Source organism: Marmota marmota, unplaced genomic scaffold (genome assembly GCF_001458135.2).
Source record: "Marmota marmota marmota unplaced genomic scaffold, marMar, whole genome shotgun sequence".
NCBI lineage: Eukaryota > Metazoa > Chordata > Mammalia > Rodentia > Sciuridae > Marmota > Marmota marmota.
The window spans coordinates 17616435-17639750 of NW_025999949.1; the positions used below are offsets into that span (position 1 = coordinate 17616435).

Consider the following 23316-nt stretch of genomic DNA (forward strand, 5'->3'; position numbering starts at 1 on the left):
CATATATATATATATATATATATATATATGAGCAACATTCTCCCAGTTTGTTTTATATTTTAAAAGTTTAGGTCTGGGTTGGGGCTCAGTGGCAGAAAGCTTGCCTCACACATGTGAGGCACTGGATTCAATCCTCAACACCACATAAAAATAAATAAAATAAAATAAAGATATTGTGTCCATGTATAACTAAAAAAAATTTTTTAAAAAAGAAATAAAAAGGGTTTATCAGCAAACTAGAGAATAAATGTGTATTGATTATTATAAGGATTCATCCAAACAATAGAGTAGGCATGGTTGTGAGTCATGGAGGGGTGTCCATCAGAGTTCACCCTCTATTTTATATTAAATAATAATAAAGAAATTATACATTGTTTTGTTTTTAAGAGTAATGCAGGCATGGGGTGGAGGACAATAATAGGACAGAGTCAAGTGATCAGGGCTTTGGGAAAGAGGTCACTCCCCTAGAATTGTCTCATGAGGAGGTTACACCGCAGCAGGGATCAGGAGGAAAGAGTGTGGATTCTAGGCAGAGGGGGCAGCCAAGACAAAGGCTCTGAGCTGAGCAGGTGCCTGGTTTGAGCCAGGAGCAGCCTGAGCATGAAGAGCCCAGTAGCAGGTAACATGTGTGACTTGTCAGGAGACAGATCACACAGGGTCTGGAAGGACACTGGAAGGACTTTGGCTTTTAATCGAGTGAAATGGGTAGGAACAGCAGATCCTGTGCAGAGGAATGGTATAATCTTATACAATGATTTTGATTTTTTAATTAAAAATCATGTTTTATAATAAATATTTTGAAAATGCTGCCCTTTAAGGGGAAAAGACAACCCTACAAGGGATAGCAATAAAATGAAACTTATTTTTGAGAATTTTTAAAAAGCATCTTTTCCAACAGCCCAAAGCTTTAGTTTATGGGATTGTTTCAATGAAACCGTATCATGACCATCAGCCAAGATGGCAAGTCTAGGAGTTGAATCTTTAGTCAGTTATTATTGGAAAGATAGAAAGGTTAATGACTGGGGGGGATATCACCATTGGCACTACTATGGTAATCACAGAGCTTGACAAAAAGTCTATTCTGCTCCTTTGTTGACCTCAGTCGGAAAAGGGCATATTTTCAGTATCATAAATGTATAACAGAAAAACCACAGGAGCTGACAGCTTTGAGAAATTATTACCACTGCTCCATAATGCCAGATTAAAAAAAATCTGCTTGGTCTAATTTTATTAAGTTGTACTAAATAGGTATTCTTATTAATATCTCATATTTATTATTATATGTCAAACATTCATTTTATGATGGTGATATTCAACTTCAGTCAAATAATGATTTAATGCTCAAAGACAGTTGGCTTTTGACCAAAATGCACAGCTGGCATACATCAAGGACTCAATGTTTGTGCCATATAAATTTCACACTTTGCCCTAACCCCTGATGGGATGGTGAAATTGGATGCCTTTGGGATGCAACTGGTTTAGATGAGGTCAGAATGGGATTGGCATTCTCATAAAAAAAGGGTGTCTGCCAAATGAGGACAAAGCAAAAGGTGGCCATCTGCAAGTCAGGAAGGGGATCCTCACTGGAACAGATAAGCCAGCACCTTGAACTTAGACTTCAGAACCATCTTTCAGAACTGCAAGAAATGTCTGCATCTTCCACTAAAGCCACCAGTCTATGGAACTTTGTTAAGGCAGTTCAAGCTAAAACAGTGTTTGTCTAAGGGTACGGTTGGAACTGTTCATACATTCCTGGTAAGAATGTTGGAGGTTTAAGCCTGTGTAACTGGTGGTCTGATTTTTTTGGTTTAAGTGGGAATTCCTAAAGAAGAGAAATTGCTTTCCATGTCTCTCACGTTTGGATTAGATCAGGAAGATAGAGGAGGCTTCAGGGAAGTCAGCTGCACTCTCACTGAATGTCACTGAGGTAAGGCTGAAGGATCCTTCTTGGCATCTGAAATCTTGGCAAAACATATACAAGCGAAGGCTGGAGACTATCTGAACAAAGGAAGGGATGCCTGCATCAACTGTGACCCGATATCTGCCTGGCCTGAAGGGTCAGTTAGAATTTCGAGGATGAATGGTAATAAAGTGGCAGCTATGGAAGAATCCCTTGTCCATCACGTGGGTGATGAACCACCTGTACCTGCCAGTACAGAAAAGTACTGATAAGGTCAACCATGATAGCACCCAGTGAGATTTATCTTCTGCTCACTTGTGGAGAAACTGAAAATAATGAAATAACTATGAGGCAAGGAGTTTTGGGACACAGAAACTGACTTACTCACTTATCAAAAATCCCACGTTAATTATGTGCTGGACACATTAGTAGGCACTGATGTTTGAGCAGTGAATAAGATAGACAAGAAAACCACTCTCAAGGAGTTTAAATTCCAGTGGACAGAAAGAAAACAAACAGGATTTCAGACAGAAAGAAGTTCTTTGAGGAATATGAAACTGAGTGATGTCAGAGTAGCTGGGGCAAAGGTAGTTAGTGTGGTCATGGCAGTCCTCCAGGAGAGACACTGTCGACACTGTCGGTCCAGGATCTAGAACAAGCTGCACAAAGACCAGGGAGAGAACACAGGCAGAAGGGATGGCAGTCCCCACCAGCTCCAGAGAGAATGAGCTGAGCATATTCAAGAAACTGAAAGGCATGTATGTCTGGAGCTCAAAGAACCTGGTAGGAGGCAAAAGGGCACAAGATATCTTAATTTCTTATCAATCATGATAACAAATCTGGATTTTTATTTGAAGCACTCTGAGAAACCATTACGCATGCTAAGCAGGTGAGTGGCATTGCCTGATTCATGACTGCTGTGCGGGAAAGGGAATCACAGGAGGGCAAGAGTGAAGTGGAACCCCGTTAAGAGGCTGTTCCTGAGCTCCATGGAAGTGGGAGCCCAGCTGATGGCAGCAGAGGCAGGTCATGCATGGATTCCACAGTATAACGGAGAAGAATCAATGAACATGGCTCCTTGACAACTGACCAATCCACCTCTGAACAATGGAGTAGTCTATGCCAATTCAACCTAACAGTCTCTTATTTCCAAAGTTTAGTCATTATTGTGAAATCTTTCTTTCTCCATGTAACAGTGATGTAGGGCAGTTTAAAATTATTACTTATTATAATGTTTCTTTACAACTATAAACATTTGGCAAGCTATATACCAACAGAACAGAAGTTATGGCCATTTGCATATCTATAGAGCAGAATAAAAAGCAGGTGTTTCTTAACACAGTTTCAAGTACCTCCCCGCCCTCCACTCCCCTTCTCCACACAGTTCTTAGTACCACTGGATAGCAGTCCAGCATCTCTGATCTGCCATTCTGAGGCAGAGCCAAGGTGATATGACACAGTGAGGACATGCAGCTGCCCATCTAAACTTAGCATCTCAATGAAATGCAGCTGCCTCCTCAAAGCCACTTGGGCTATCAACACCCACCATGCTGGACTGTTTACTGTCTGGCCCTTTACAGAATAAGTTTGCAAACCTGTTCTAAATGGTCACCAGAATCCAAATAGTCACAACTTGAGCAGCAACTATAATGCATGCTCTTAGCAAAAGCCAACACAAAGAATTTCTTGAAACTCTTACTAAACAATACGCACTTTACAAAGAAGATATATTAGTAGATACATGTCAAGATAGAGTGAGAACAGGAACAAGAGACTGGAGAGAGAGAATAAATTCTATGTTACAGATGTGTATTTGTTGAACCATCAAACCCCTCACTAGGAACTAGTATCAGCCCTCTTGCTACAGGTGTAGGCAAAGACCAAACCTTGCCTTCTTGCAAAGACCACCCTCCACTATTCATCTTGCCCTGACTCGTCCTTTTCTATGTGGTTCTGTATTATGTGCTCTATGTCCTTCACCTGGCTGGATGGGACAAGGCATTTCCAAAATCCCCTTGTCAAGGATTGAGAGACTCTTCATTATAACTGCAGAATGAGCTCAATGAGTGCAACCTATGTTCATCTCTGTCCTCCTCGAGTCTAAGTTGAACAAGTTGTCGTCATCTAGATGCATGAGTTTTGAATTATGTCAATCAATTCTGTTATGACTCTCTAACTGCTGCCATGTTAGGAAGGGTTTTACACATGGAGATTCAGAGTTTCTGGCTGAAATAGAACATTTGAGCAGAGTGCTAATAGACAAGCCATCTCTAGAACTCAAACGCCTTTTTCTCCAGAGGCCTATCTGTGCTGTGTCAAAATTGTCAGTGGAATTAGAACTGGACCCTGTGATCTACCGAGTCTCAAGGGCTCCACCCCATTTTGCATCCTCAAATGGCACACACTATAGTCTCCATTCACCAGAAAAGTACCATAAACCAATGGCTCCAATCGCTTATTACATATAGTTGCATAGGCAAAGAAAAGTGGAAAGCAGTGGTTATGTATTAGAATAACTGGGTTTTAGCAGGGCATAGTAGCACACTCCTGTAATCTCAGTGACTCAGGAGGATGAGACTGGAGGATCACAAGTTCAAAGCCAGCCTCAGTAACCTAGCAAGGCCCTAAGCTACTTAGCCAGACCTTGTCTCTAAATAAAATATAAATAGGGCTGGGGATGTGGCTTAGTGGTTGAATGTTCCTGGGTTCAATCCGAAGAAGAAGAAAGAAGAAGAAAGGAGAAAGAAGAAGAAGAAGAAGAACAACAACAACAACAACAACAACAACTGTTTTAGGGTATTCTGACAGCCTCAAGGTCTTGGAAAAGACATTTTTGCCTCGAGATCTTGGAAGAGCCATTTTTTCTAAGTCTGTAAATGAGTGAGATTGTCAGATGCTCCCTAGGTTTTCTTCTTTGTTGATCATACCATGAATCTATGGTTCAGAAACACCCTATGTGTTGTCACACTTTTCAGAATTTATCACATTTATAATAAAAGCTTACATCTTCTCATGTGAGTTTACTGTAATTTCTTATGAGATCTGTTCGAGTGCCCATTGTAGAAATATTGGGGCCCTGGAACTCACTCTGTATGAAGTCATTCTTGCTTTCCTCTCTTGTTCTGACCCTTATGACAATCCTTAAAATTTGTACTCATTATGTTCCTCATGCATTATGTCCTTTCCCATCATTGGTGACATTATATTGGGTTGGCAGCTTTGTTTGGAGACACTTGTTCCTTGAGCCAAGAAATACAGATAGCCAAGAATGAGATCATTGTATCCCCAAACTGCCACGGACCTTCTCAGAGGCAGCTGAGCAATGTAATTTGATCAAGGTTAAGTACAATCCACGCTTCATCTTTTAACCCAAGTCCAAGTTCTTTTAGCTTTCTATTTTAATCCCAGATTAATGGCTCCTGCTCATTGTTACAAACGTCCACCAGTTGCCCTGCAGTCAAGTTAATTTGTCTGCCTGTGGCTTGTCCAAAACACCAGGCTCTCTCCTTCTGCCTCCAGCACCAAGTTCTAGGCCAGCTCCTTTAACTCTGTGCCAAAGAAATACAAACTACATCTAATATCAGCCTAATGAGAAAAGGCGATCGACTGCCAAAGATTCACATGATGTATCCCAAGGCAAGTGCGGGCAGTTATTCACTGTTTTCGATGCTGGCATTGTTTCTCCCTTATATAATACAGCAATCAAGATTTGCTGTGTTTCCCTCGGAGGAGTAAAGAATACACGCAGCGTTTTAACCTCTTCTTTTGCCTCGTTGGCCAGATTCTCAGTGTAACAGACTATATTTTCTTTTCATATAAATCATTTGTTCATTTATTGTTAGGGGAATAAAAGCCCTGGATTTAGAGCTATTTGAGTTAGGTTTGGGTTCCATCTTCCTCTAGTTATTAGCCAGAAACTGAGAACTGAGGAGTCATTTAAATTCTTGGGTTTCTCAGCTGTAAAATGGAAATGCAGATTTTATAAATAAAAAGTGTGAAGCAGAAATACAAATTTGAGGGACAAAGAGCTTGGGTCCTGCCTGGAATTAATATCATGGCAGGGAAAATCAGGATTATTAGCTTTATGAAACCTTTGTTGGAAATGCATAAAAATACATATAGATACGTTTTCTTATATAAACGCCTAGAAATTTCAGAAATACACAGCTTCTAATTTCCTAATGCTGTGTTTAGGTCACTTGTGATAACATAGCCCAGAATTCCAGGATGGGGAATAGCCAGGATCCTGCCTACTGATGGGCTGATGTGGTTCCATAGCCAGAGTTGCCATGGAAACTCAAATTCCAACCATCCAAGCATTTAGGAACATGACTTTCAAACCAAACTCCTGAATATTTTAACAATTTTTTTTTTATGACTGAAGCATATGTCCACCCAGGCCCAAGGACAAGGGTCAGAGAGAATGTCAACACAATTTCATTTTTCATATTATTCCTGGACTCAACAAATTTCAACAATTTTTCCAAATTAGAGCTTGTCATCCAACAGAATTTTCTGCCACAAGGGTCATGTCCACACTGTCCAAAACATGTATGCCCTAGACATATGTGTTATCTAAGCTCCTAAAAAGTCACTGGGATAATCACAGAAATGATTTTTTTCATATTATTCAACTTAATAAATTTAAAAGCCATGTATGGCTAGTGGCTATCATATTGGACAATGCTGGTAGAAAGTAAATCTATGTTCTTTGTTTAGACATCCAAATCCCATACAGCTTGCCCCCAGCCAACTGATATGGCTTCAATTTCTACAACATAAACACTGACTCTAAGAGAACCTGACCAATCCACTGCCTCACCTTGGATCACGATGCTTACGCATCATTGCTAAGGGTACCTTCTATTCTTGGTGCTATGTTTTTGAATTCTACCCATACTTTATAGCACAGGTCAAGTTCTACCTGTGCTAAAGCACCATTCCTAGCAGTCTTCTCCAAAGTGCTGTGTAAGTAAAGGGTTAGTAAACCTCAGGGTTGGGCCTGTCTAGGAAGGACCTGTCTCCCACAGGGTTGTTTTCTTGGAAATTGTAATGTGGAACTCCATGTGGTCTGCAGAACCTGTGACTTGGCATTAAGCCCACATGACTAGAATGGTACAAAAGGTTGCTGGGAAAGAGGCTGTACCTTCTCTGATACAGAGACACACCCTTACTTCAACTCTCACCTGTGGCAGCTGTGCATGCCCCATGTGGATCAGAGGCAAAAAAAGCTGTGCCCTAGAATAGAAGACACAGACACACCCACCTAAATTCAGTTATCTCATACTTGACAAAGGTTGCTGAGAGCCACCGCCGAGTCTGTATGGCCCCTGGCATTTTGCCAACAGTATTGATTGACAGGCGAGGCATTACTATCCGCCTCTGCCACAACATTTGAGTTCTCGCACTATTTTGGAGTTCTCGTGGGGATTTCCGGGGATTCCCCGAGAGTTCCCATTGGTTAGGGAAGTGCAGGAGGAGGGATTTCCGGGAGAGATATTTCCGGCTGGGGGTTCCTGGACAAGCCTCGTGGCGTTCGGGAGGATTCCCCGGGAGCTGTGTGAAGTGTTTTCCTGCAGTTTAAAAATAAAGTTTGTTCCTGCTTCAGTGGCTCGTGATTTGTGCCCAGCCAGACTGCGGCAAAAGGTTCCATAAACATACACTGGAGAAAAGATAGTCTCTTCAACAAATGGCACTGGGAAAACTAGAAATCCATATGTTGCAAAATGAAATTAGACTCCTGTCTCTCACCCTACATAAAACTCAACTCAAAGTGGATCAAAGACATAGGCATTAGATCAGAGACCCTCTGCCCACTAGAAGAAAAAGTAGGCATAACTCTGCATCATGTCAGGAAATAATTTCCTCAATGAGACTCCTAAAGTCTTAGGATTAAAATCAAGAATCAATAAATGGGGCTGGTATCAAACTAAAAAGCTTCTTCACAGCAAAGAAAACAATCAAGAACGTGAAGAGAAAGCCTACAAAATGGGAGACAAATCTTTGCCACCTGCACCAGATACAGCATTAATCTCTAGGATATATAAAGAACTTAAAAAACATCAACACATACATACACACACACATACACACATACACACACACACACACCAATCAATAAATGGGCATGGGAACTGAATAGACACTTCACAGAAGAAGAAATGTGATTGGTCAACAAATATATGAAAACATGTTCAACATCTTTAGCAATTCAGTGTAGTTTTAATTTGCATTTCTCTAATTGCTAGAGATGTTGAGCATTTTTCATATATTTGTTGATCAATCACATTTAATGCTAAGTGAAGTTAGTCAATCCCCCCAAAACAAATGCCAAATGTTTTCTTTGATATAAGGAGGTTGACTCATAGTGGGATAGGGAGCGGGAGCATGGGAGGAATAGACGAACTCTAGATAAGGCAGAGGGGTTGGAGGGAAAGGGAGGGGGGCATGGGCCTATTAATGATAGTGGAATGTGATGATCATTATTATCCAAAGTACAGGTATAAAGACACGGATTAGTGTGAATATACTGTGTATACAACCAGAGATATAAAAAATTGTGCTTACATGTGTAATAAGAATTGTAATGCATTCTGCTGTCATATATAAATAAAAAAAAACTATACTGAGATTTCATCTCACTCCAGTCAGAATGGCAATTATCAAGAATACATGTAACAATAAATGTTGGTGAGGATGTGGGGGAAAAGGACACTCATACATTGCTGGTGGCTCAGCAGATTGGTGCAATCACTCTGGAAAGCAGTGTGGAGATTCCTCAGAAAACTTGGAATGGAACCACCATTTGACACAGTTATCCCACTCCTCGGCATATACCCAAAGGACTTAAAATCAGCATACTATAGTGAGGCTGCCACATCAGCATTTATTACAGCTCAATTTACAATAACTAAGCTATGGAACCAATCTAGGTATCCTTCAACAGATGAATGGATAAAGAAAATGCAGTAGATATACACAATGGAATATTACTGAGCCATAAAGAAGAATGAAATCATGGCATTTGCCAGTAAGTGGATGGAACTAGAGAATATCATTCTAAGTGAAATGAGCCAATCCCCAAAAAACATTTGCTAAATGTTCTGATATGTGGATGCTAACTCACAATAAGCAGCAAGTGTGGCAGGGGGTGGGGGGGGGTCAGAGAGAATAGAAATTCACTAGATTAGACAAAGGGGAAGGATGGTAAAGGCAATAGAATGAATTGGACATAACTTTCATATGTTCATACAGGAATACACGACCAGTGTAACTCCACATCATGCACAATCACAAACAGCTCACAGTGACTGTTCTCCTGCAGCCATCTTGAGTATCTGATGATTAATTCCTTAGCATGAGTACCTAGAGAGGGATTTACTGGCCCCAAAATTACATACATTTAAAATTTTAATAACTGCCATTCAGACTGTTCTCTAGAAAAACTGTACCAATTTACATGACTGATTAGCTTTAAATGCATGCACTTCTAGCCACAGTTTTTTTTTTAACTTAAGTTTAGAATAGATCAAATTACTAGAGATTAAATTTCCCACTCAAAAGGAAAGAAGGTGCCTCAAACCCCACTAGCCCTCTAAATGGGACAGAAGAGAAAATGTAAATATGTTTGCACATGCGCAAAACAAGCTCACATTGTCTACAGGACAGAAACTTCAGGGTGTGTAATGCTGACAGAGCCCACAGTAATCCCAGAGGGTGCTTCCAATTCTGTCTCCCCAGCAACTACATTTGCCATCTAGTTCTCCATAAGAAATGGGCAATTACCTTGTCTGAGTTTTACCAAAGTTTCTAGTCTATTCAGCCATCAATATGACATTCATGTGAAGACCCCAAAGTCTTCCATCTCTCCTAGGGGGTTTTATTATAGATAATTTGGACAAAGTGAATCTGGCTTCTTTCTAATATGTGGTCCATTCCTAAAGAAAGGTTTATTATCAACTTTTACGTGTATATATTTTTAAACACTTTTCTGGGGACACAATATCAATAAACAATTTTTATATAGTATTGAGGATCAAACCCAGTGCCTCATGTATGCGATGCAAGCACTCTACCACTGAGCTACAACCCCAGTCCCTCAACTTTTATATTACCAAAGAATTATGTTATCAACAAATCAGCCATGAAGGGATCTACAGACCAAGACAAAAAACTGTGATACAAAAAATCAGAATATTCTATAAAATCACATATTCAAAATAATTCAAGAGTAATGAAGTCATATTGGATTGGAATCAATTTTTATATGCCAATTTTGGGGGCAAATAAAAAAGATGATTTGGAAGTGTTTAAAGTTGAATTAAAATTAAATATCCATACTTTTCTTTGACACTCTGATTTTTAATATTTGAACCATTCATTTGAAAGGATCTTACTCAGACAAATTGTATTTATCTTCCTAGCCAAAGAAGACCCTGAGGGCATTTGTTTTCCTAGCTCTTTCAAGACTTCTGTGTGGCCCCCAAAGATTGATCAAGTTCAGATGTCATTGGTTCACTTGTTTCCAACTCTGCTCACAAACCAAACGTGAATGATCACCAGCCATTTCCTATGAGGTACAGCTTGTCATCTAGGAAGTCTAGTGCAAAGTCCCTGCAGTATCTTCCTCACTAATCATTCCCCACTTCCTGCCACACACCCACACAGACATACATGATAATGCCATCAGTTTTTAATTATCCAAGCTCAAGAAGGGAGCAATAATAACGCCTATTCAAAAATGTAGGTAAAACAATTCATTGTGATTTTAATTTGGACCACATTATGTGGAGGAGTCAGGAGTGAGTCACTGGAGGACAGCCAAGTGACCTTCCTACTTAAGATATTTCTTGGGTGCTTACATTTGCTGTCCAAGGTTGGAACGTGTGGATTTGCTCAACAAACCAATGAAAGGAAATTCTCCTGCAAGGACTACATGAAGGGAGAGACCAAATGCTATGTGAAGACGAATTCCCTCAATTTCCAACAGAAAAACTGAAAGGAACACCTTCAACACTATGTACCAACATCTTCACCGACTTCAGACAAAAATCTAAATAGTGCCAGTTCCAACACAGGTAGCTCTTAGAAGAGGCTGGCCTCTGCAAAGAATCACCTACCCTCAAAACCCACATTTTGGTATCTTTACCAATCCATATTTTGTCAGTTTTTTGGTACCTACATTTAAAGAGAAGACTAAAAAGAACTAAGTATCCTATAGCAAAATTGGTCAATTTTGTCTTCCACTAATTAAGGATCTGTTTACTATCATCCACCTCATAGGATGGTTCTGGGACACAGATAAGCCAGTACCTATCAATATTCCTTCCAACAGTGCCTGCAAACATATATATTTCATAAAATGTCAGTTATTATAATTAATTTTTCAGCAAAAGACCCTCATACTCGGGCTTTTACAAAACACTTCCATTAGCACAAAATCATCTGATCCACTCAACCTGAGGAGGTAGGTTTATGATTCCCACTCTATAGATACAGAGCCTGAGCCTCAGGGAGTCCTATGATTTACCCATCATCATGAAGGGTTAACTCTAAGCCAGGAAGGTCAATCTTTCAGCTTCAAGTCTAAGACATCCTTCTCTATAACCCATAGCTCAGAGCCCCTCACTATTAGACTGACCACAAATGTGTTTCAATTCCATCCAAAGGGAAGGCAGTCAATATTTTCATTTATTATTACATATCAAGATGCTGTGCTCCTTTAACCCAAGATATGACAGTGCTCAGTGAGAGTAGCATCGGGTCTCCTCTGCGGCTGAACCACAAGGGAGTCTGCAGTTGCAGGAGCTGCAGCTTCAGAAACCTTCGTTAACTGGCTTATTACCTACCTTAGGCGTCTCAGCTTCTCCCTGCAGTCGCTTGGGGGTTCCTTTTTGGTCAGGCACCTTCTGGAAATTTTTGCTTTTAATGGATTGAGATTCCACACCTTCACCTTCAATTTGCAGTTTAATACCTTCAGCACGGGAAGGGTGATCAATACCCCGTGGATTCAAACCACAGTGGAGAGCTAGGAAAGAGGGACAAATAGGACTCAGAAAACAACTCACACAAAGAAAGTGTCCAAGACAGAAAGTATTTCATCAGGCCTAAATGGGAAGCAAAAAGACATCTGAGAGTTAAGACGTAGTGTGATAACTGTGGGAAGTAACAGAATGAGGAAGGAGTATGGGGCAGTAGGGAACCCTGAGCTTGAAAATCAGGGAGACTTAAGTGCAACCAGTTGCAAGTTGAGCAAGTTAGCAATCCTCACATTTCTGATGAGAATCCCAAAAGTTATCAATCCTCACATTTCTGATGAGAATCCCAAATTAGGCAGCTTCATGACTGCTTCCAATATATTCAATTATTGCATTTAGCTTATATCTCTGCCTACATCTGAAAAGTGCTCATTCCTGTCCCTTTCTGAATCTTCTGTATTCTCCAAATATCCACTTAAGTCTCTTCCTTTCAGTCAACCAATATTTAATGAGCATTTACTATGTGCCAATCCTGGGGCAGGTCCCGGAACCATGCACTTAAGTAGGACAGAAGCTATCCTCAAAAAACTCACAAGCTAAGAGGAGGCAGCAAAAAGAATTAGTGATTTTTTAAAACAGTCATCACTGCTATGGGAAAGAGAAGGAAAAAAACAGAGTGAAGAGATCAACAGAGACAAGTCCCAGTGGCTTCCATTTTTTTATCTTACTCTCCCCACATCCTTTAACATGCATACCCTCACAAACAAAACCTAAAGTTTATTTTCTGGGATATTTATTCACTCAACAAATCTGTATTTATCTCCTCCTGTGTTCCCAGTATTATCAAAGAAATAGCAGTCAATGTTACAAGAACCATACATGACTCTGTGTGTGTGTGTGTGTGTGTGTGTGTGTGTGTCCAAGTTCATGTGACAGGAATGTGTGTTTTGAGGTCTATGAGAAAGTATTTTGCCTCTGTATGACCCCAACCCTTCAAATTTCAGTTCCCATCCTCATCCCCTTCCCTTTGACATCAGATAATTTAAGGTCAAATACTTAACACCCCCCCCTCACACACACACACTTACACACATACCACCACACACACACACACACACCCTCTCCCTCAAGACTGATTTGTTGGTAATCTCATTTTACCCAATATCTTTGACCCCCTCCTTCCTCACCATTCTTCTTCCTCACCACCCTTATCCATCTTCTAAGATTCAAAGTCCTGGGTGAGGATTTTGGGTACCCAGGCCTCCTCTTCCCCTGGCTTTTGAAGAATGTTTCACCTTGAGGGAAGGCTTCCCAAAGTCAGGTAGGACCTTTCCCTTCCATTCTCCACTTCCTCCTTAACAGAGGCCATCTCTCCCCATGGCTCTTGATGTAATGAATGTGCAGGTGACTCCAATTTTCACTCCAGCCTGGACAGACCTGATGAGTGCTGCTCAGTCTCTATGTCAACACATGGCAGATGCCTCAAACTTAACATAATCTAAACTGAACTTTAGTTATTGTACAAAAAAAATTGCTTTCTCCAGTCTTCTCCATTTATGCGCACAGAAACTGAGGAGCCATGGAGAATCAGCACACGACACTCTCGCCATGCTTCACCACATCCTCTCCTTCAATCACTACATTCAGGAGCTCTGCACCCAAAGTGCTGCTCAGATCCATCGCTCCCACCATCTCCACCACCACTGTCGTCCTCGCCCAAACTACCCACTTTTCACGTCCAATCTGCCAAACTGATCCAAGAGCTCTTCCTCAACCCTGAAGATCCATTAAAATTAACTGTGAAGGGAAGTGGGGAAAGACTCTTCTGCTTAAAACTTCCTAATGGTCTGGCTTCACACTTTTATAATTCCAAAATCTTAAACTTGGCCAGAAAGGCCCTCATTATCTGTCTTTCTTTTTATCTTTCCAACTTCCATCTTCCACCATGCTATTCCTTATCACATGCCTCCTTTTCCCTTCACCAAGTTCCTTCTCTCCTCCTAGACTTTATACATATTTCCTTGCCTGGAATGTTGTTCCCTATTCTTCACCTAATTCCTACTTGTCATTCAGGGGTTGGCTTACATGCAAATCCTTCAAAAACTCTTTCTCTTTGTCCCCTTTCTCATCCCACTCTTCCACCCTCCCCATGTTAGGTCATGTTCCTGGAATAGTAAGCACCCAACAAATACGATCTTGAAACGAAATCCAAATAAGAATGAGCTAAAATAAAAATGGATTGTACAGTGGTTCTTCTGCAATGTGATCTTATTTCCACCATAAAGACATTACCTGTGAATTTCTCTTCTCCTGATCTCTAAGTTTTTTAAAGCCAAAGATCAGCCTACTTTGTGGTACACATTAAGTACTAAGTATGTATCAGTTTGTGTGGCCTCCCTCAAGTTAAACTTGCTGGCCAAGTTTAAGTTTTCTTTGGGGAAAACTCTGTGACTCAATTATATTAATTTCTCAGATAAGGGAAATGAGGCTCAAGGCAGGTTCTGGCCATAAAAGTCAACACAGGTGTCTATGGAAGGTCATAAAGATCATGGATCATTTAGGATGTACATGATTTCAAGTAAGAGATGAGCAAATTCAAACTGGATCAAACAGTGAGAAAATATATTAGTTTTCATTACAGGAGGTCCAGTCACAGCACAAGTGTAGAGTTGGTTGATTTGTGGCTCAATAGTGTCATGAAGAACCTTGGATTTTTCTTTTTTCCATCTCTCTCAAGTTGCTACTCAGAGAACCACCTTTATCCTAGACTTGGAGGCCCTTAGAGTACTCAAGAGTTACAAGTCTCTGGTTTTTATCTTGCAACAAAGACAGCCTGTCTGATCAAGGTCTTGTTTTCCCTAAACCTCCTCCAATATTGCTTCTTTTCTCATTGGCCAGGAGTAAATCACTTGATCATCACTGAACTAAAACCCAGGCAGTGAAGACAGGGTTACTCCTAAACCAACTGACCTTTAGCTAGGGACAATTCTCCAAAACACATTGCCAATACTCAATAGGGCCGGGGCAGAATCAATGCCAGGGAACTAAACTACAATGTCCAAATTAGGCAGTGGTGGAAAGAACTTGGTAGCCAAAACCTGTAAAAATATGAGGTCAATCACTGTTTTTCCAAGTCAAGGAGTGGCCTAATTACAATCCATATTCAATTAAACATACAAAATCTTGATTAATTTTAAAAGGTGCGCTTCTGTAGGGAGATGGCAGATTGGCAAGGGAAAGATTTAGACATTAAAGAGGAAAAGAAAAATGTCTGCTGTTCATCTTTCTCAACGGTATTAACCCTGATTGCTTTCTGCCTGAGAATCAGGGGCTAAGAATACCAGGGAACTGCTGGTAACTTCCAATACCTCCTCTTCCCTTCCCCCATCACCCTTCATCAAAGCAGACTTACATACTTCCTTCACCTCTGGCAATGCTGGTCCCTTTCCCTAAAAGAGGTTCCATCCCACTGTGATCACTCCGCAGTTCCACCTGCCATGCACCTGGTTTCCAATTTTTTTTGTACATAAAAAAAGGTGGCACCTTCAAGATGACAACTCAAAACAATGGCTAGAATACACACACACACACACACACACACACTACACACACTTGCAGTGAAATATTTTACCTCGATGTTTATAAAGCAATGTTGTAAAATCTGTTTTGGATTTAATTCCACATTTGTATGAATTTAATGTTTTTGTTTTTTTTTTAATTTTTATTGTTGCTTGTTCAAAACATTATATAGTTCTTGATATATCATATTTCACACTTTGATTCAAGTGGGTTATGAACTCCCATTTTTACCCCGTATACAGATTGCAGAATCACATCAGTTACACATCCACTGATTTACATATTGCCATACTAGTGTCTGTTGTATTCTGCTGCCTTTCCTATCCTCTACTATCCCCCTGAATTTAATGTTAGTGACCTTTGAACTGAGTCACACTGGAAGCAATTCAGGTACAGATCCTGACTCAGCTGCAGTGCCAGTTCAAGTTCAAGAACTAGAACTCTGGTAGGCACAAGAGTGACTGGGAAGATGAGGAGAATGTGGAGAGGGTTTTGAAGTTGACCCATGAGGGATTGAGCCCACTAAATCGAGTAAATAGCTAGAGTGGAAACAAGAAAGTGTAGTGATGAGGACAGAAGAGATGGGGGCATCTTTGACATGATGAGCAAAGACAAGAAGGTCACGCCCTACAAGAAGCCATTGGAGAGTTGCTTGGTTTTAAAACATTAGAGACATGAAATTTCAGGGAAAACAAAACAAAGGGGGTGAAAAACAGTTTTAAATAACCAAGTCTAAGCACAAAAACCTAAATCAACTACTGGGCTTGCAGTCACAGAGGGAATAGTGATGGAGGATTAAGATATTTCTGTGAAGAATAAGGCAGTGTGTGCAGGAGTCAAAAATCATCATTCTGCCTGTAATTCCAGTGGCTCAGGAGGCTGAGGCAGGAGGATTGCAAATTCAAAGCCAGCTTCAGCACAAAGTGACGTGCTAAGCAATTCAGTGAGACCCTGTCTCTAAATAAAACACGAAATAGGGCTCAGTGGTTGAGTGCCCCTGAGTTCAATCCCTGGTACTCCCACCCCACAAAAATCATTATTCTGCCTCCCAGTTTTAGATATCTGACATTTTTGAGCACCAATTTTTTACTAGCAGGAAAGTTCCTCCCGATATAAAGCAAGATTGTGGGAAGAGGGGATTTCTGTTTCATTCTGCATTGGATCAAAGGTTCCTTAAATGCCTATTACATGCCAGGTTCTCCTTAAATGACTTTTACTCCAGGTTCTTGGAGTAATAGGCATTTAAGTGGAGTGGAGACCAAGCAATGAGTAGGAGATGGTAACTGCCCTCCAGGAGCTTACAACTCTGGTGGGGAGGCAGGTGGATCAATTTGGTGGGCGTTCTCAATATTTAAGTAGGCTGAGGCACCTGGGCATGGTGAGCATGAGACAGTACAGGCTAAAGGTTCTTGACCTGGTAGCCAGAGACTCCTAGAAGGCTTTCCAAGGAAGAGATCTGAGCTGACACATGAAGGGTGTAGGTGTTTGTTTCCTAATAAAAGGAAGTAGAACTGGGGTGGAGCAGAACTTTTTAAGAAGAGAGATCAGTTTGAGCAGAGTGTTGGAAGTATGAGAGTTTGATTTAATGGGGAGAAGGTATGGAAAAAAATAGGAGGTATTCTAAGTACAAGGTAGAAACAACCCAAATGCCCATCAATGGAAGAACAGATAAACATATAAACTGTTATGGTTTGGATGTGAGGTGTTCCCCAAAAGCTCACCTGTGAGACAATGCAAGAAGGTTCAGAGAAGAAATGATTGGGTTGTGAGATTCTTGACCCAATCAGTGAATGAATCCCCCTATAGGGATTAACTGAGCAGTAGCTGAAACATCAGAGTGTGGCTAGAGGAGGTGGGACATGGACGTATGGTTTGGGGTATAAATTTATATCTGGAAAGTGGAGACCTCTCTGTCTGCTTTCTGACATCAAGTGAGCTGCTTCCACTACACTCTTCCACCATGATGTTCTGCATCACCTCAAGCCCCGAGGAATGGAGCATGCTGTCTGTGGATTGAGACCTCTGAAATCATGAGCCCCCAAATAAACATTTCCTCTGTAAAGTCGTTCTAGTTAGGTCTCTTAGTCATAGCAGTGAAAAACCTGACTGAAACACATACAATGAAATATTTCTTAGCCTTTAACAGAAATGAAATCCTGAACATACTACAACATAGATGAACACTGAGGACATCATCCAAAGTGAAATAAGCCAGACATAAAAAAACAAATATTGTAGTATTCCTCTTATATAAGGAATTCAGAGTAGACAAATCCACATATAGAGAGAAAATAGAACAGTAGTTAACCCAGGGTTTGGGCATGAGAAAATGAGGGGTATCTGGAAGTTATGTGTGTAGTGTTCCAGTTTCAGATAAAGAAATGGCTTTGGAGATGGGTATTAGTGATGGTTATACACAATGTGAATGTAATAAATGCCACTGGAAGGTACACTTAAAATAGTTTGAGCCAGGTGTGGTGGCTCATGCCTGTAATCCCAGTGGCTTGGGAGGCTGAGGCAGGAGGATCATGAGTCCAAAGCCAGCCTCAGCAAAAAGCAAGATGCTAAGCAACTCAGTGAGACCCTGTCTCTAAATAAAATACAAAATAGGGCTGGGGATGTAGCTCAGTGGCTGAGTGCCCCTGAGTTCAATTCCCAGTACCCAGAAAACAAAACAAAATGATTTGAATGAGGCTGGGATTGTAGCTCAGTTGTAGAGTGCTTCTCTAGCATGTGAGAGGCACAGGGTTTGATCCTCAGCACCATATAAAATAAATTAATTAAATAAAGGTATAAAAAAGTAACAACAGGTTTGAATAATATTTTATGTATATTTTAACCAACAAAAATTTTAAGAACAAAACCAAAAAACAAACAAACAAACCTACTCCCTCGAATTTTAACACTCAATTGTCTCAGTAAATGGAAAGACAAGTTCCAAAGATATCTTTATTCAAAAGTTTGTTTTTTCATCAATGATCTCTTTGTAATTTTCAGCTACAACAATTTTTTTGTGTGTACTTCTGTACATATGAAAGGTGGATAAACGAAATGTGATGCATACCATGAAATCTTGTTCACCTTAAACAGGAATGAAATCTCAATGCATACAACACGGATGAGCACCCAAGACAGCATGCTATGTGTGTGTGAAGAATACATCTCAGCAGCATCAGAGTACTTTAGAGATTTTTCTGGAAAGAATTTTTTTTTTTCTACAACATGTTCCAGCCTAATGGCAGAAAGAACTTCTGACTGCTAGAAGTGATCCTGGGCCCCCCGGGGCCTGGCCTTGGATGTGATGCTGGTTACAGTTGCAGGAACAGACTGCCTGGAAGTGCCTCTTCTCGATGATGCTCTAGGAGCCCAGGGATCCACCAGCACTACTGTATTCATCAGGGAGAACAAGTGGGTCTTCCTCACCAACAAGTCATGTGACTTTCCAGTCCTTCCAATCCCCACTCACTTCACAACTCCCTTGTGAAGTAAGGGATGGAGCTGTGTTCAAGTTAAAAGTTCCTTTATTCTGATAAAGCTCTGCCTTGAAGAGGGAAGTATGCAAACACTCCCACCAAACACACGAGATGACCTGGCTCCTGTACCTATGGTTCCTCCACTCCCACCAAGCAGAATCCTCTCCCAGCAACCTGAAATGCTTAGTGCACCTCTGCTCAGACAGAACTGATTATTTTATATATGATATACTTGGTCCTTCGATGATTTGCATGGATAAACCCTTCAGGAAATATTTTTGCTTTTTTTTTTTTTCACTGTAAAGCTTTAATTAATCTTGCACCCAATATATCCTCCTAATCAATGTTGATAATTTACCTCTTTTTCTTACTAGAGGATCTGAATGTGTCTCCATGTGTATGCACCATGAATTGAAAATATTTATTAATACGTATACCTAGTCTATAACTAGGAGTCCATGGAAGCACTTTACTAATCATTGAGCTTTTCTGATCTAGGGTGTAGCCAAGTAACTAACTTCCAGTAGGTACCCAATTATTGTTTAGAGGATGAGCATAGATATGAAAGATATCTTTTTAATCATACTCATTGCCACTGTCTTCTTATGAATAACTTGTACTTTTTTCAAAAGAATAATAATTGATTCTAACATAATTGTATAATTCACCAAAAATATGTTAAATAACAGAATCATAGTGCTGTCCCCCCAAATACTGATTTTCTTAACTGCCACCTGCACAGCAGACTGTCTTATTCATCTGTGTACCTGCAAAGCCTAGATAAACAATTGTACACATTCTGCACCCAAGGAATATTACTAAATGAAACAAATACACTCCAATTCCCCATAATTCATTATTAGAAATGAGATGGTTTGTTTAAAGATTCAGGTATATGTCTTGCTAGATCTAGCAAGAGATGAAGGTCCTGTGGGACATGGTTCTCCTTTCACACCTCCTTCATATAATGTACATATAGAAGACCCTCTAATATCTGTTTAATGGAGATGGCTCATGTATTAAATTCTGGATTCAAGTTCAGAAGAGACTCTGCAGAAGTAATCTGAGCATCACAAAAGGTCTACAACTCTTTGTAGCAGACACTTTTGATTGGCAACACATTCCTAATAGTCTCAGTCATCTCCTGCGATAGGGCTACAAAGAAAATACTGAATTTCCCAGTCTTCCTTGAACCTAAAAGTGGATAAGAACAGGTCATTGCCTAAGAACATAAGAAGTTTGATGGGGAAAAGTAGTACTGGAACTGACAAAAACAGGTCTTAATACATCCTGCCCTCTTTTACTACCTTGACTGCAGGTGTCCAGACTGGCCCCAGACATTTTGCAACCTTTGGGCTGTACCTTGAGAGAAGGTCAAATGACTAACAGCCACATTGACTCCAGCATCATTGGGCTACTCAAACTTTGTCTTTAATGCCCACCTCTGGACCAGATACTATATGAGAAAAGTAATCGTCTGCTTATTAAACCATTGTGAGTGAGTTCTTCCACAACTTTCAGATGAACTATTGCACAATGACACATAATTCCATTTCTTTTTTTTTAGAGAGAGAGAGAGAGAGAATTTTAATATTTATTTTTTAGTTTTTGGCGGGCACAACATCTTTGTTTGTATTTGGTAATGAGGATCGAACCCGGGACGCACGCATGCCAGGCAAGCGCGCTACCGCTTGAGCCACATCCCCAGCCCACATAATTCCATTTCAACTGATAATATGATTAATTAGCTTGCTTTTAAAGAAGGAGAAAAGAAAACTAATATCCTAGGAAAATATTTTAACCCAGGTTTCATAATTCCTATCAATGATAGAAGTTGAGGTCCATTATAAATATATGCTGTTATTAAGAGACATTACCGTTAGAGGTGGAATCAATCCAGATGACACTGTGAAGATCTGAGGGCAAAGCTTTATTCAGCTGGAGGTCTTCTGGTGTCCCTCAAAATTGCCATGATCATTCATGAAAATTTTTGTATGAATGAATGGAAACATATTTATTAGAATCAATCAGATCACTGATGTTTTCATATGAAAAATATATAGAGTGCACCAGAAATGTTTGTCTAAGGAACACAGGCTTGGGTTTATTAATAGAAAGGGAGTGTAATGTCTCCTTGGGCAAAGGAACCTACCCAGAAAACGTCTGCCAGGACAGAGGTCAGAAAACTGTCCTATCAACCAAATCCAGCCTTCCCCATTTCCATATGGCTTGTTATTCAAAAATAGGGTTCATATTTTTAAATGATTGAGGAGAAAATGTAAAGGAGAATATTTGTAACACAAGAGAATTGTACAAAATTCAAATTCCAGTGTTCATAAAGTTTTATTGAAACACATCCATGCTTATTTATGTGTTACCTATGTCTAATTTGGGGTTACAGTGGTGAATAACTGAGGCAGAGACCATGTGGTCATTGATGAGTGAAATGTTTACTGGCTGGCCTTCTACATAACATACTTGCTGACCCTTGATCTAGGGTAGAGTGTACCACATCCTGGAGGACACCAAGATTTGGTAGAACCCAGCACAGTCCACCCTAACAACACTGAGGAAGAACTCACAGGTCTTTGCATGACTAGCCTCTGATTTGTTCCACACTCCTCCATTTCCAGGAAATTTAAATGAGCTCACTTGTATTTAATTTTATTATTTGGGTCAAGGTCTAAAGAGCCAAAATATGATTTTTAACCTCTCATTGGTCAGCTAAATACAGCTTTCCATATAAGATGCTAAAACTTAAACTCTCTAAATACAGGTAGAAGTTCTTTTCTCCCTATCAAAACAATAGGGTTAAAGGACTTAAAAACAGCATACTACAGGGACACAGCCACATCAATGTTTATAGCAGCACAATTTACAATAGCTAAACTGTGGAACCAAACTAGATGCCCTTCAATAGATGAATGGATAAAAAAATATGGCATATATACACAATAGAATATTACTCAGCAATAAAAGAGAATAAAATCATGGCATTTGCAGGTAAATGGATGGAGTTAGAGAAGATAATGGTACGTGAAATTAGCCAATCCCAAAAAACCAAATGCCGAATGTTTTCTTTGATATAAGGAGGCTGGTTCATAGTGGGATAGGGAGTAGGAGCATGGGAGGAATAGACAAACTCTAGATTGGGCAGAGGGGTTAGAAGGGAAGGGAGGGGGCATGGGGTTATTAATGATGGTGGAATGTGATGATCATTATTATCCAAAGTACAGGTATGAAGACACGAATTGGTGTGAATATACTGTGTATACAACCAGAGATATGAAAAATTGTGCTCTATATGTGTAATAAGAATTGTAATGCATTCTACTGTCATATATAGATTAAAAAAAGTAAATACCCCCCCACACAAAATAGGGTTAAGATACAAACTTTCAACAGAGTTCAGCAGCATTAAATGATAAGATGTACATCCTCAGCAAGTCTAAGTAACTAGTAATGGAAAACTCCTCTCTTTCATGCAAATAGGGGCCCGGGAGAAGGAAGACACTCCATCAATGTGAAGAAATAATGGGGATAGTGAAGGACTAGAGCCATAAAACATACCCATTTGTCTTTACAAATTTGCCCAATGGTTGCCCTAAGAATAGTGTGACCCTTGGAAATGGACCCAGATGATGGTCCATCCTACCCGGATGTTCAAACCACATGCCCCTGTATCAGGATATTGACCTCCCTCAGCCACATGATGCACACTTACTCTGGTTTGCTTGCCAACAGAAACAATTTCATCTTTGTAAAATATTTGTTATAAGGGAAATCCATTCCCCAAAAGCTACTTAAGTGTAATCACCACATCAAATTCACCTGTCCTATCCATAATACCAGGACTAGATAATCTAAATGGAGTAGTCATTACAATGTTGCTTGAATTATGTATTTCAGCATCAGCAGACAATCTCTAAGGCACATAAACTTTTCTTATTCAACAAGAGAAAACATGAGCAGTTATACTTGGAGGTTCTGTTGAAACTGTAGACAGGAGGTTCTGGTAACAGACTGTATAAGTAATACATGGTCTACACTGGTGACTTTAAAATGTTTTTAACCATGGTACTAAAAGAAACAGATTCCATCTTGTGAACCTGTGCCCAAACACATCTATCTATATTTATGAACTGAACAAAGTTTTTTTTTAATGAATAATACTTTCCTCCACTGCATGCCATCTACTCTTTTTTCCCCTCAATCCATCCCACCAAAAATAAAAATAATGGACACTATAAATAAGTCAAATAAGAAGACTGAACAGGAGGGAAAGGCAGATTATCTAAATAATTTGAAACTAGAGGAATGACATGATAGTAGGTTCTTGGGCTTTCTTTTCTTTTCTTTTTTTTTTTTTTTTTTTTTTTTTTTTTTT

General features: G+C 39.9%; 1 protein-coding gene across 6 annotated transcripts in view; it reads right to left on the minus strand.

Annotated features, from left to right (window-relative positions):
* Samd12 (sterile alpha motif domain containing 12) overlaps positions 1-23316 on the minus strand; it is a 384995-nt gene that overhangs the window by 333002 nt on the left and 28677 nt on the right. For all 6 annotated transcript variants that reach the window (XM_048802057.1, XM_048802055.1, XM_048802054.1 and 3 more), the window contains exon 2: positions 11749-11927. In XM_048802057.1, coding sequence (XP_048658014.1) covers positions 11749-11927 — 179 coding nt within the window. The remainder of the gene's footprint in view (positions 1-11748; positions 11928-23316) is intronic.